This window comes from Stigmatopora argus, chromosome 14 (genome assembly GCF_051989625.1).
Source record: "Stigmatopora argus isolate UIUO_Sarg chromosome 14, RoL_Sarg_1.0, whole genome shotgun sequence".
Taxonomy (NCBI): Eukaryota; Metazoa; Chordata; class Actinopteri; order Syngnathiformes; family Syngnathidae; genus Stigmatopora; species Stigmatopora argus.
The window spans coordinates 2,290,865-2,306,369 of NC_135400.1; the positions used below are offsets into that span (position 1 = coordinate 2,290,865).

Below are 15,505 nucleotides of genomic sequence, written 5' to 3' on the forward strand. Positions count from 1 at the left end.
ATAAATATTTTCTCAAAATTTTACTCGTATCTCAAATTGTTCGTATGTCGGGGCATTCGTATGTCGAGGTACTACTGTACTCATATTCTGATCGAGCCCTGAGCAGCACGTCCATGGATGCTTGGATTTTTGGTGTCAGTTTGATCTTGTCAGCACTTCGCCAGGTACCAGGGATTAGGTTGTGTCCAATTACAAACTAACCATAAGCCTTTGTTGCCATTGATCAGGGCATATGATCTTGATAAAGGCCCTTTGCGGTGCCAGAGACTGTTATGAGATTTAGAGCTTTATGAGATTTAATGTGATAGCGCAACATGTTCCGGGTAAACAACTGGCAGTGGCATATCCATTGTCGAGCCACCCACCGAAGGGAATATACAACCTAGAAACAAAAAGTGACATTAAAGTTTGCCTAATGCAATTCTGAGGATTAAGCCTATTTTAAGAAAAAAATTAAGACACTTATAGAGCTACTCAGAATGATCTGAGTGAAAGAAGTAATCTTCGACATAAGTAATGGATGGCCACGTAGGTTGGAAGTGTCATCACCCCTGCACGCATTTCACAGAGCCAGAGCCCATCTGTCAAAAAATGATGGTCTAGTGATGTATCAAGATCGCATTGTGATCCCCATGGAACTTAGATCAGACATTCTACATCAGCCCCACAAAGGGTATCTAGGGTTAACCAAGGTAGAACCACGGTCAGGTGCCTGGTAGAAGGATCCCAAATCACAATGAAAGTGACCTCCTGTGACTTCTGAATAGAGCATAAACCAGGGATTGTGAAAAAGTTAGACACAAAGAAATAAAATATTAAACTGTGAGTGTTACACCCTGCATTTAATCTTGAAACACAGGGGGAAATAATTACAACATTGAGATGTTGTTGTTTCTTCAATCCAACTCTTTACTGTAATCTTATCAACACAAAAACTCATAACATACAATTACACCTATATATATATATATATATATATATATATATATATATATATATATATATATATATATATATATATATATATATATATATATATATATATATATATATATATATATATATATATATATTATATAGCTCTTCTGTGAGCTGATACTCATGAAAACTCCAAACGGCAAGGGCCACAGTTCAAATATAATCCACAACTCGTATGGTCCACGTTCACTGGATGGAAACTGTAATCACAGTCCGTAACAGTCCATGTTCGCATAATACATGTCACCCTTGTAGGCTCAAGCCTGTTGGAGTCCATACATAAAGGGTGGTTGAATGTAATATGGCTGCAGGTGTACTAACCAAGGGACCACTCCTGGTGCAGGGTAAGCAGGTAGCAGCTGATGTGGTGACTGAGTACTATAATAGGAGGCGACACCAAGCTGATCATAGGTCGTTCGTCGTGGTGGATGTCTCTCCCTTCTTAGCCGTTCATAAGTCAACGCCTCAGGTTCATTCACAGCGGTTGGAGGAGAGGTCTCTGATAAATGATCATCACGAGGATCTTCAACAGCCAGATTTGTTCCCTCACCAAGCAGGTCCTCCAGCTGATAGTCATCTTCTGCTTGTACTGGTCCGGAAGCAGGGCCCTTCACTTCAAGTCTCTGATCCGCTTGCAGTGGCCTGTGCTCAGACTCCATCCCTTGGGCATCTCTCTCATTTAGCACCTGGAGGGGCTTGTAGTGAAAGTCATCTTCGTTACCACTGTCTTCGTCTGTCTCTTGAAGATGAGATACCGGCTGCTGTTTATTTCTCTCCATACTCTTGTCAATTTTTCCTCCTTCTGGTGTCAGGTTTTTTATCAGGATGCACTCTCCTGGTTGTAGCACGGAGCTCCTCACTTTGGTGTCATTGTGCTTTTTACCTCGTTCTGCAGCTTTCCGTGCGCTCTCGGGGGCAATGGTGTACGCCTCCTCCATCCCTCGTCTCCATTTCTCCACATAGTCCTGCTGTCCATCTGTATCGGGCTTGTTGTACAGTCCAAAGAGCATGTCCACTGGAAGCCTCGGCGATCTCCCAAACAGTAGGTAAAATGGTGAATAACCTGTCACATCACAACGGGTACAGTTGTATGCATGCACAAGCTTGTTCAAAGACTCCTTCCAATTCGATTTCTGTGTCTCAGTCAGTGTTCTGAGCATCTGTAGTAATGTCCTGTTCATTCGTTCCACCTGACCATTACCATACCTGTCAACCTCTGCCGATAACTGCCCTTATAAATGATTATTGATTCCCCTTACAAACCCCCAAAAAACCTTACAAACACCGTACGAGTGTGTCCATGATGTCTTGAACTCGGGGGATTGGCTGTCTATCGGGATGTGTCTTCCTATTTAGGTCTCTATAGTCTACGCATAACCGAAGAGTTCCATCTTTTTTTCTGACAGACACGACCGGCGAGGAGTATGATGAGTTTGACTTTCTCACCCAGCCCTGTGCTATTAAGTCATGGAGATAACCCTTCATCTCTTGGTACAATGGTCGGGGCACTGACATATATGAACGCTTTACTGGCTCAGAATCTTTGAGAGAGATAGTCATTTGTCATCTGTCAATACAGCCAATGTCATTGTCTGAGATTGAGAAGAAGTGACACTCTTCTCTCAGCATTCTTTTGACTACCTGTCTCTGCTCCTCTGTCAGGTGACTTACATCTACAGGTGGGTCCCATTGTTCACCTGTATTGAATGGGGTGTGAATACTGGTATGGTTCACTGCAGTTGGTGCTGGGGTTGGTTCAAAAATCTCAGCGGGAAGTATAGTCAAAAAAAATTGTGCGGTGCCAATTACAGTGCGCCCGGGTAAAAGAATATCATGGTCTGTAGAATTCGAGACATCAATTGTGATGACAGGGAAACACCCTTTCTTACCCTGACCAAGGTGTCGTTGAACTCAAGACCATCTGGCCACTGGGAATTCACATCGGGCTGAAAAAGCACACTCGTGCCCTCTTTAAAAGGTTTGGCAGCTATACGACATTCAATCTGAATAATGGTGTGTTTTGGTACTAAAACCCTGTTTTTCCTAGCTCTCACTACATATTGGTCCATCTGTTCCGCACTGACGGCCTGAATAAAAGTCCTCACCTCGTTTCTTTTGAGACTTGGGAAAGCCCTCCTCACAGCAGGGTACTGTTGATGCACTTCAGTCTGTGCCAGAATGTGTTCAATAACGTTAAAACCAATAATGGGATGGGACAGATGATGCCCGCTTGTCACAAGCATTGGAATTATCAATGTTTTTTTCTGTCTACCCCTGAGACCAAATGAAATGTTGTCTCAACCCACCCAATATAAGGCATCTCAATCCCATTTGCTGCAATCAATGTCAGATCTGCAGATGTTTCCAATATTTCTGAGACATTTCTCAGTCGCACGCCAGGTAAATATTCATCTTTCCACCTTTCGTCAATAATTGAAACTTGCGAACCCGTGTCCCATAATGCTTGTAGTTGGTGGCCATTTAAATAACACTGAACTAGACATTGCCTTCCAACTAGGGAGGTAATTTTATGTTGATGACCTATTGCTGCCGGGGGTGGCGGGTAGGGCGTGTCTTTGTCTCTGCTAGGAAGTTCCCTACAGTCACCATGTATAAATAGTTGAGACTTTTCTCTCTTCATGGTTGACACTCGTCCCGCAGGGGCAACCACTAGTCGTTTAAAGGGGCTTCTCTTAGTGGCCTGACAATTCGTGTTTTACATCCTGTAATAACTTTGCAGTTTATATAACTGTTAATATATCCATAACAGCAATAGACGGCGGAGCCCAGGGTAAAACACGTGTAGCTCTTTATTGCCAACTCTCCAACTCCAACACACACACACACAAACCGGACACACAACACTACTACGTCCGGGTTACGCTGTGCTACCCCACGGCTCCAGGTGGCGTGGTTAAACACTTCCATAACCCGAGGCAACTATCATTATCAATATATTACACTCCTCCCCCTTTAACTATGAAGTTCCTATTTAGACTTAGCACTCAACTCCAACAATTATCTTTGCCTCATTAACTTTTTATAATTTTACTTCTCAACTTGTAACTAAATTATTACTGCTAACACAACCATTAGACTCAATATTCCAGTCTTTGACATTTCAATCTCAGGAACTCTTTTCACATTTTTGTATGAACAGGAACTCTTTTTTTTTAGGAACGACGTTCCTCACAACTGACCGATCACAAATTCAGTCGCTTCGGAGGTGCTCTATCTCTCACTGGGTACCTGCGCCCACACACCTCTGGGGAACTGACTGCTCGGTTGTCAGGTGTAACTGTCTTGTCACAGGCCACTGAGCCTGGCGAAGATGTTACACATGTCTCTTCAGGTGAGTACGGGCTACCACCTACTGCTCCAGGTGTGCCTTTCCCCCCCACATCTGCGTGAACCACCACAGGGTACTTGTTTGTGATGTCCAGCTGCTCATCCGGAAGCTCCAATGTCTCTGGTCTGGACGGTTGGTTGTACAGCAGATGATCAATGTGGATCGAGCGTCGGCTCACACCATTCCACACCAGGTAGGTGACTGGTCCGAGTCTCTTTTCCACTGTTCCTTTTGTCCACCTCTCCTTCCCTCCACGGAAATTCCGGATCAGAACTGAGTCACCCTCAGACAGATGTCTCAGCTTGGAGGTGGTTCTATCATGATAGTGTTTCTGCTTCTCTTGTTTTGCTTCCACCACTCGAGCGAGATCTGGTTTCAGTAAGCTGAACCTGGTCCTGATTTGACGTTTTAAAAACAGTTCCGCTGGTGCACATCCTGTAACAGTGTGCGGTGTACTCCTGTATGCTATCAGGAAGTTATCTAGCCTGTGCTGCATAGTTATTGTGACCTTTTGTTTCTTCTCCTCGAGTACTTGTTTCAGCAGTGATGCTTTCACTGTCTGAACTGCTCGCTCTGCCGCTCCATTGGAAGCGGGATGGTAAGCTGGTACCAAAGTTTGTTTTATTCCGTTGCTCAGCAGGAATGTCTTGTACTCCTGCGAAGTGAATTGAGGTCCGTTGTCAGAAACAATCTCCTCAGGAAGCCCGTAGGAAGCAAAAATATTCCGCAACGCCTCAATCATTTTGGCTGCTGTGGTTGTTGCCATGGCGATGACCTCCAGCCATTTTGAATGACTGTCCACTAGTACTAAAAAGTGGTGTTGGTCTTTCTCTGCAAAGTCAATATGTATTCTCTGCCAAACTCTAGTCGGCCATTTCCAGACGTGTAGAGGTGCGGTTGCAGGTAGTTTCCTCACACTCTGACAGGCGTCACATTGTTGTACTGTATGTTCTATGTCACTGTCCAACTGCGGCCACCACAAATAGCTCCTGGCCAAGGCCTTCATCCTGCACCCTCCCGGGTGTCCTAGGTGAAGATCATGCAGTAGTCGCTCACGGTGTGCTGGTGGAATGATAACTCGAATTCCCCACAATATGCAACCTTGTTCCACCGACAGTTCATTTTTCCTGAAAAAGTATGGTTTCAGTCTCTCGTCCTTGTTTTGACTTGGCCATCCAGACCGAGTCAGCTCCAGTACTTTGCATAGGACTGGGTCTCTGAGAGTGCTCTGTGCAATCTCTGTAGCTTGCACGGGAAGCTCATCTACTACTGAGAAATAGAAGATGCTGTTTTCCTCCGCTGTGTTATCCTTTTCCTTCCTCGGCAGTCTAGATAACGCATCTGCATTGGAATTTTCTGCTGACGTTCTGTACTCTATACTGTACATAAGCCATCAGTCTCAGCGCCCAGCGCTGCATTCGCAGAGCAGCTAAAGTGGGAATTTCAGACTTAGGTCCCAAAATAGCAAGAAGGGGCTTGTGGTCAGTTATTAAACTGAACTTTCGGCCATATAAATATTTATGAAATTTAGTCACGCCAAAAATTATGGCCAAAGCCTCTTTCTCTATCTGACTATATTTGCTTTCTGCCTCTGTCAATGTACGCGATGCAAATGCGATCGGTTTCTCATCTCCATTTTCCATTATGTGAGATATGACAGGCCCGATTCCATAAGGGGATGCATCGGAAGCTAATCTCAGGGGTTTCTTGGTGTCATAGTGCACTACTACTGAGCTTTTTACTAACTGTTCTTTTGCATCTTTGAATGCTGCTGCACATTTAGTAGTCCATTGCCAATCAACTTCCTTCTTCAGTAGTTGATGTAGCGGCTGCAGCACCGTCGACAGGTCTTTCATGAACCGACCATAATAGTTTAATAGTCCTAGAAAAGACCGTAGCTCTGTGACATTTGTAGGCTGGGGTGCATTAACGATGGCTGCCACTTTTGTCGCAGTGGGGTGCAGTCCCTCCTCATCTATCAGATGCCCCAGGTATTCTACTTTCTCCTGCATGAAATCACATTTTGCTCTTTTCACTCTTACCCCGTAGCTCTCCAGGCGGCTCAGTACCTCCTCCAGATTCCTCAGGTGTTCAGCTCTTGTCTTTCCTGTGACCAAAATGTCGTCTAAAAAACAGGTGACATGCTCCAAGCCTTGGAGTATCTGGTCCATCACATTCTGAAATATGGAAGGAGCACTGGACACTCCGTATGAAAGTCTATGATACACATACAGTCCTTTGTGAGTATTTATTGTCAAATACTTTTCTGAGTCTTTTCCTAACTCCAGCTGTTGGTAAGCCTGTGACAAGTCTAACTTGCTGAAAAGAATGCCTCCAGCTAGGGTGGCAAAAAGGTCTTCAACGTTTGGTAGTGGATAGGTCTCCTCTTCCACACTTTGATTTACTGTGACCTTATAGTCTCCACAGATACGAATTGACTTGTCTGCTTTGGGTACCACTACTATGGGCGCGGCCCACTGACTATGTTCTTTCTTTGAGATAATGCCAGCTTTCTCTAGGCAATTTAACTCAGTCTCAACTGCATTCTTTAATGCATATGGCACTGGTCTGGCCTTCCTGAAGATCGGTTTGGTATTTGGCTTTACTGTAATGTTGGCCTTAAAATTTCGAATAGTGCCCAACTCCTCAGCAAACACTGCTTTGTGTCTCTGCAACACTGTATCCACATCTGCGTCGTTACCGCCCCTTGCTGGTATAACTGAGAAGATGCGTGCCCAGTCCAGTTTGAAATTTTGGAGCCAGTTACGGCCAAGTAGGGCTGGTCTGTCACCTTTTACGATCACTAATGGTAACTCCCCACCCTGGGTCCCATATTTTACCTTGGCCGTCACTTGTCCCATCAAAGGAATGTTCTCTCCGGAAAAAGTTGACAGCTGCACTTTACTTACTTCCAAAGGCAGATGAGAGAGATGCTTCTTATACACAATTTCCGAAACAAGTGTTACCGCCGCCCCTGTGTCCAGTTGCATCTCTAGAGGAGTTCCTTCTACTATGACCTGTACTGTCATTTCCTTCTTCCAATTCCAGACAGCATTTGTGGGATACACGGCATTCAAGCGATATGACTCCCACAGTTCATCATCCGCACTTCCTATTGTCTCATTTTGATTTCCTTTTACATACTGTGTGTGTCCTTGCCAATTTTTAGTTTTACACATCCTTGCTATGTGTCCTACTTTTGAACACTTGTAACATGTCTCTCCTTTATACCTGCATTCATGAGCGGCGTGGTTGCTTAGTCCACATCTGTAACAGGGTTGGTGATTTTCTCTTCTCTGTGGTCTGAATTTTCCACTTGTGGTTTTACTTTTCCAATCGCTGGTGGCTGGTTGGTATTTCCACGCACTTTTGCTTGTCTTTTCCTGGTCAATCTTATTTAATGTGGCAGGTTCTTCCATTTTGCTAGCGAACTCCAACGTACTCTTTGATGCCATCTCCATGGACAACGACAGTTCACGTGTTTTTTTAAATGTTAGATCTTGCTCCGTGAGTAATCTTCTCTGAATAGCTTCCACTCTCAATCCACAAACAAATCTGTCTCTCATTGCTTCGTCCAAATGAAGACCAAATTCGCAGTGGCTGGATAGCTGCTTCAACGCCACGATATAATCCGACACAGACTCGTTCTCTCTCTGATTCCTCTTTTGAAACTTGAATCGCTCCGCGATCACCAGCGGTTTCGGGTTGTAATGAGATGCTAATCTTCCACTTAGCACCTCATATGAGAGGCTACTAGGCTTCTCTGGTATGCAAAGGCCCTTCAACAGTCCGTAGGCCTCTGCACCTATTATAGACAGGAACACGTTGGTTTTTTTACCTTCCTCCACTTCGTTGATGATCATCCATTGCTCAAAACGTTCCAAATAAGATTCAAAATCTTCTTTAAGTGCCTCGTATTCGCCGAGATTTCCCAGGAATCTGGCCATGATGCAGCGCCGCCGTTAGCTTAGCACTCGTGCTAATGCTAGTCTGCAAAGTCACGTTACCTCCTTGTAACGCCTTAATCTCCTCGTCCGAAACTTTTAATCCCTACCGCCTGGAAAGGGATCCCATCCTCGTCGCCACTGTAATAACTTTGTAGTTTATATAACTGTTAATATATCCATAACAGCAATAGACGGCGGAGCCAGGGTACAACACGTGTAGCTCTTTATTGCCACTGTCCAACAACACACACACACACACAAACAAACCGGACACACAACACTACTACGTCCGGGTTACGCTGTGCTACCCCACGGCTCCAGGTGGCGTGGTTAAACACTCTTCCATAACCCGAGGCAACTATCATTATCAATATATTACACATTTTTAGGAGGTTTTAGAGGGATATGGCAGTGGATCAATTATACGTATAGTAGTAGGGCCAAGTCAGAAAGCAGTGACGACACTGGGCTTGGGTCATGACCTCAAAAGTTTGTGTTTTAAATCCACTGTTATTTTCACCAATAGGCATTTTCAAATGCACGCACAAATAAAAGAGACAGGACAATCCTCTGTGAAATTCTTGCAAGAGAGAATCGAACCTCACTCGTCTCTGTGCAGGTTCATTCTGGTGTTACACACATCTTTTTCCTGTTTATTAGCTTCAAGGACCTAGTTACAATGGACAGCTCAGCTCTCAAGGGAGGGGTGGGAAAACAGGAGTGAGAAGTCGATAGTCAAGGACCCGAGTTACAATAGAAGGTTTAGTTCTCAAAACAAATGAAGGTCATGTAGTGCCGAAGGATCTTCTCCATATTCCAGCTGTCCAAAATGATTTGACCTTCCTGTTGTTTGGTCTAACTAAGGAGCAAAGCATTTACATGGTTGCAAGCAGATGTTCTAATGTTAATGAGCTAAGTGAAGCAAAGCATTCTTCATTGCAAGCAAATATATAATAATGTAAGACTAATAACCACTGTTCCCTCTAAGCTGCGCGCGTGCGCAATTGCGCACTACTCTCGTCTTCTCTGCGTAGCAGCAATCCTATGGCGCGCAGTAAAAAAAAAAAACGGATTTTTTTATTTATTTATTTTTTTACCCCTTTCTTCATGATGGCGCCGTTTAAGCGGCAGCCAGTGGCAGTAGCTCTGTCCACTTATGTTTTTCGTGTTTTACAGCATGTTTTACATGAAAAATTAGAGGGAACATTGACATGCACCTGCTTGTGGCAGGTGTGATACTGGTGTGCCCATAGCGAGCAATGATGATGTCGTGACCGGATGATTCGCCTAAAGACGTTTCGCCGACGGACGTTTGACAGACGGACAGGTCTCCGAATGAACGTTTGTTCAAACAGCGTTTAATGATTAAATACAAATACTAGTATTTGTATTTAATCATTAAACGCTGTTTTCAGCTGGATTTGACCGAATTTGAGAGCATTTTGAGCCGTTTGGCGAATGGACGTATATGGACATTTTTTTGCCTCCATCGCGACATATGATTTTTACTATAATTTGGACAACACCGGCGGCAGGCCGGATTAAAAATCCTAACGGGCCGTATATGGCCCGCGGGCCGAGGTTGAAAAACTTGTACACACACGATCCGGGGGCGGGGTGAGCGCGCGAATCCCGTTTCGGCGAAACCTCCGTTCGGCCGAATGAACGTTCGGCGGAACGTCCATTCGGCGACCTGCCCGTCTGTCAAACGTCCGTCGGCGAAACGTCTTTAGGCGAATCATCCGAGTACCGATGATGTCGCTCACACTGGTACTCAGTGCGCTCAGGGAGGTTGACTTTCTGCTCAGACCAACGAAAAATTAGAGGGAACATTGCTAATAACCCTAACATTCTAAGTGAAGCAAAGCGTTCTTCATTGCAAGCAAATATATAATAATGTAAGACAAATATATAATGATGTAAGACTAATAACCCTAACATCCACATCCCCCTCTTGGCTATTTTCATGTCTGCTGGTTGGTCAGCAACACTTGGTATGGACATTCCCACTTTGGGTCGTGCCAGTACTTCTTCTTAACGCCGAAGTCTTCAAAACGAACGCATCAAGAGTTGTTTGTTTTTGTCTACCCTTCAAAATATATTTCGATAATGTCGCATACAAATGTCATCACAATAGGATAACGCACGACGACTTGGCAACGAGAAATAGTCTTTAAAGAACGATCGCGGGAGATTCTTTCCTTAGAAAGAATAACAGGAAATACAATAGTTGACCTTACCCACGTATTGATTGTGGGTAATGAAGTTTTATTCTGAGAAAGGTTGCCATTGCCCATGGGTGTTGTGTGCACGAGTATACTTCATTACCCAGAAAGCCCTCTTTTTGCCCGCGCGTTGTGCGTTTCCTGGTCCTATGAGAAACTCGTCTGAATTAATCGTTCCGTGCTCATAGATATTGTTATACACGAAAGATATGCAAAAAAAATGCCATGGCCACCTGGCTTGGTCGCATCACGAAATTTTGACCGCATCACAGCGAATTATTCGATCGAAATTTCCCCCGTAAGACGAGCATTTTGTATGACTAGCGGTCGTATGACGAGGTACCACTGTATTTGAAAAAAAATTAAGAGGACTTTAGAACCCCTATATTAAAAAGATGAGTTATTTACAGATGCTCTATTAGCAGTCAAGTCTATCTCTCCTCCAATAAAAGAGTTAGTCTACTGTATGTGCATATTTTTTTGCTTGGTCATTGTGCTGATCTAAAAAGAAAGCATTAATCAGTAAACTGAGTTCTCTCCACTATGCATCTCTATTTCTTACATTGTACGTACTCTTGGTAAATTTAAAATGTTTCAGCCTCTTTTCTTTGGGTATAATTTTGGATTTCATTAATATGTGTGTGCGTGTTGTCTTGTGTGAAGAATGGAACTATACTCTTCTCTGAAGAGGGAAGAGGTATTGGGGAACATACCAATGATGTTCATCACCTTTCCATCTGCCAAAGACCCCACAGCCAACCTTCGACAACCAGGTAACAGACCGTGCATGTTGAGTAGGACAACTGGAATGTAAAACAATTCCTTCCTGTTACAAGACGATTTCTTGGTGAAAAGGCATCGCGGTGCATTTCGAACATTGGACCCAACAGCAAAATTTAGGTTGACAGATCATTATATTTCTTCTGCATCTTCTTCCACTTATCCAAGGTCTGGATGAAGTGGCTGGGGAGAGGGAAGTCTGGGCTTTCCTGTGAAAGCTGCTGCCTCCCCATTATATTTATTTTCTTTGAGATATTTGCTAACACGGGGTGCCTGGCGGATTGAGTGGTTAGGGCGTCGGCCTTACAGCTCTGGGGTCCTGGGTGCAAATCCAGGTCGGTCCACCTCTGTGGAGTTTGCATGTACTCCCAGGCCTGTGTGGGCCTCCCACATTCCAAAAACATGCATGGTAGGCTGATTGGAAACTAAATTGCTCCTAGGTATGGGTGTGAGTATGCATGGTTGTCCGTTTCCTCTTGCTCTGCGATCGGCTGGCCACCGATTCAGTGTCCCCCGCCTCTGGCCCAAAGTCAGCTGGGATAGGCTCCAGCACCCCCCGCAACCCTAGTGAGGATTAAGCGGTTCAGAAGATGAATGAATGAATGAATATTTGCTAACACTATGGAACAATGCATATGAATAGTAACTTTAAAATTAGCAGCGTAAAGCTGCATGAATTAATACCATTTGTTGTTAAAATATACTACCATTGATATGGTAAATGGCTGGAGTCGGGCAAACAGTCGCTATATTTGTGACTGGTGTTAGTTTTTTATGGTGTGAGTAACCCCCGAAAATCCATAGGAATTTGTACGATCGCATTAAAATTATCTACAACCTCTTGGCATATATCTAGAAACATAATAAAAAAATGTTTCTGTGAAAGTACTTCTCATGACTTTTATCTCCATTTAGGAAAGTCTTGTATGACTTTGTTAACCATGGCACGCTATGAGTGGTTTGAGGAATGGGAGGGAACAAAGATTGGCAAGAGGGGACAGGACTACTTGGATCTGAAAAACAGAATGGCTCAGGAGCTGCTGAATTGGGCCATAACCATCTTCCCCCAATTAGAAGACAAGGTGCGTGCTTATCTTTGTACAGTAGCCGATGTACAATCAGGGTTAGGGTTATACTGTGTAGTGTGTTCAATATGTATGTACTATGTGTACCAAGTAAATTGTCTCCTTTGAGTTTAAAGGGAAAGAAAACACCTAGTATAGATTACCATGCGGAAGACAATAGCTAAAAAATTAAATGTGCAAATCAGAATTTTTCAGACCTCTGATAACATAGAAAGTGAAAGTATTATGAAATAAACACAAATAACCAAACCGCTTATGGACTCACTCAGTTTGTGATGACTGCAACATCAATTGTACCCACACTCCATGTTACCAAAAGTAAATTATTATTGGGCGCCATAAAGCAGAACAAGCTTCCATTTTGTCAAATCTAGAACCACAGTGTTTAAAATGTGATGTAAAAATTTCCTAGTAACTGTTTTGCTCATTTATAACAATATTTAGCAACAACTTTATTTATTTCTAAGTGTTAAACTAAATTGTTAAAATCCAGAACAAAATATTTAATTTAAATCATTTACTTATTTTCCGAAGCGCTTATCCTCAAGGGTCGCAGGGCGTGTGGAGACAATTCCAGCCAACAATGGGATCAAGCGAGCAACACCATGAATCGGTGGCCAGCCAATCACAGGACACAAGGAGACAGACAATCACTAATACCTACGGGTAAAATCAGAGTTTTCAACCAGCCTAGCCTGATTGTTTTTCGGATGTGGGAGGAAACCGGAGTATTCAGGGAGAACATTCAAACTCCACACATTGTGGACCGACCTGGGGTCAAACCCAGAAGTAACTGAGGTTGTTAAAAAGCTCCTCAGCAGCAAGGCCCCATGGGCGTGTGAGATACACCCAGAGTTACTAAAGGCTATGAATGTTGTGGGTTTGTCTTAGTTGACACACCTCTGCAACAGTGCATGGTCACCGGGGACAGGGGCTCTGGATTGGCAGACTGGGGTGGGGGTCACCCTTTTTCAAAAGGGAGAGCGGAGGGTCTGTTCAAAATGTAGGGGAATCACACTTCTCAGCTCCAACGGGAAGGTCTATTCAGGGTACTAGAGAGGATTCAGGAGGGGCGGAGCAATATGGTTTTCGTCTTGGCCGTGAAACAGTGGATCAGCTCTTTACCCTCGGTGGGGTTCTTGGGATGCATGGGAGTTCACCCAACTAGTCTACATGTGCTTAGTGGACTTGGGGAAGGTGTTCAACTGTGTCCCCCGGGGATTATGGGGTACCGAAAGTCCTGATACGTGGGGTCCGGTCCCTCTGTGTGTGTCATAGTCAGGTCTGCGTAGCCGGGCAGTAAGTCGGAACCAAGGCTGGTCTTTGTCACTGATTCTATTCATAGCTTTTATGGACAGAATATCTGCACCCATGGTATTGAGAGTGTCCAGTTTGGTGGCCTCAGTGTTGCGTCCCTGTTTTTTGCAGATGCTGTAGTTGTTAGCCTCATCAAGCCGTGATCGCCACATTTGCTCCCCGGATTTAGAGCTATTAGCAATACGGTGCAGGCCCTTTTATTTACCTAGGGAGCTAACGGTCATCATAGTAACGGCGATCTACATACCTCCGGATGCGAACGTTAACACAGCACTTAACCTCCTGCTAACGGCTGTAAACAAACTGCAGCTTGACCACCCCGATGGAGTCTTTATTGTCGCTGGTGACTTCAACAAAGTGTGTTTAAAGACTGTTCTGCCTAAGTTTATTCAGTACGTAAAGTGTCACACCAGAGGAGACAAAACTCTTGACCATGTTTATTCTAATATGAAACATGCTTATAAAGCCACTTCTCTCCCTCACCTGGGTGGATCAGATCATCTCTGCCTATCCCTCACCCCGCATACACTCCACTCCGGCTAACAAGGCCACAAATAAAGATAATAAAAACTTGGCCCGAGGACGCCCTTCTCAGCTGCAGGACTGTTTTTCCCGCACCAACTGGGAACTTTTCAAACACGACAACCTCCAGGACTACACGGACACTGTACTTTCCTACATCAAAAACTGCACTGACAACGTCACTGTTAATAAACGGATACAGGTTTTTTCCTAACCAAAAACCCTGGATGACCAAGGAGACACAGGCACTCATCAAATGCCGTAACAACGCCTTCAGATCAGGGGACAAGGTACTATACAGCGCTGCCAGAGCAGAGCTGAAGAGAGGCATTAAAAGGCCAAGGCAGCATATACAAAGAAAATTGAGGAGCACTTCATAAAAAAAAATTGAGGCGCACTTCACAGGCCCTTTTATTTACCTAGGGAGCTAACGGTCATCATAATAACGGCGATCTACATACCTCCGGATGCGAACGTTAACACGGCACTTAACCTCCTGCTAACGGCTGCCCAAAGAAGATGTGGCAGGGAATACGACATATTACCAATTACAATGACAATAATATGTCTGTTAACGCAGATGCCTCACTAGCGGAGGAACTGAACCGTTTCTTTGCCCGCTTTGTGACTAACAAATCAGACCCAGTCTCCAGACCCTCACCACCACCCTGCAGCAATACACTGAAGTTTCAGGAACAGGAAGTGAGACTGGTAATGATGTCTGTGAACACCAGGAAGGCTTGTGGCCCTGACGGAGTACCTGGGAAGGTGCTCAAAGCCTGTGCTGACCAGCTGGCTGGAGTTTTCACAAAAAAATTCAATTGTTCGCTGCAACAATCCATCATTCCATCCTGCCTGAAATCTGCCACCATTATCCCTGTCCCCAAAAAGCCAACCATTGACAGCCTGAATGATTATAGGCCTGTTGCACTCACGCCTGTGATCATGAAGTGCTTTGAAAAATTGGTCCCCCGCCATATCAGGAATACAATCCCTCCCTCAGTTGACCCTCACCAGTTTGCTTATAAAGCAAACATGTCCACTGAGGATGCTATCGCCATTGCTCTACACACAGCACTGAGCCACCTGCAGCACCATGGGAATTACATGAGGATGCTTTTCATTGACTATAGCTCAGCCTTCAACACTATAATACCGGACATTCTGACTAACAAACTCTCCCACCTTGGGCTATCCTCTTCCATCTGCTGCTGGATAAAGAACTTCTTAACCAACCGACCACAAACTGTTAGACTTGGTCCCCACCTCTCTTCCTCCATTACACTGAGCACTGGCTTCCCT

At 44.4% G+C, this 15,505-nt stretch overlaps 1 protein-coding gene across 1 annotated transcript in view; it reads left to right on the top strand.

Moving 5' to 3' along the window:
• Nucleotides 1-15,505, top strand: part of LOC144088912 (all-trans-retinol 13,14-reductase-like) — a 52,008-nt gene that overhangs the window by 26,289 nt on the left and 10,214 nt on the right. Inside the window, exons 9-10 of the mRNA XM_077619654.1 lie at nucleotides 11,163-11,272; nucleotides 12,195-12,361. Of these exons, the coding sequence (XP_077475780.1) occupies nucleotides 11,163-11,272; nucleotides 12,195-12,361 (277 nt within the window). The remainder of the gene's footprint in view (nucleotides 1-11,162; nucleotides 11,273-12,194; nucleotides 12,362-15,505) is intronic.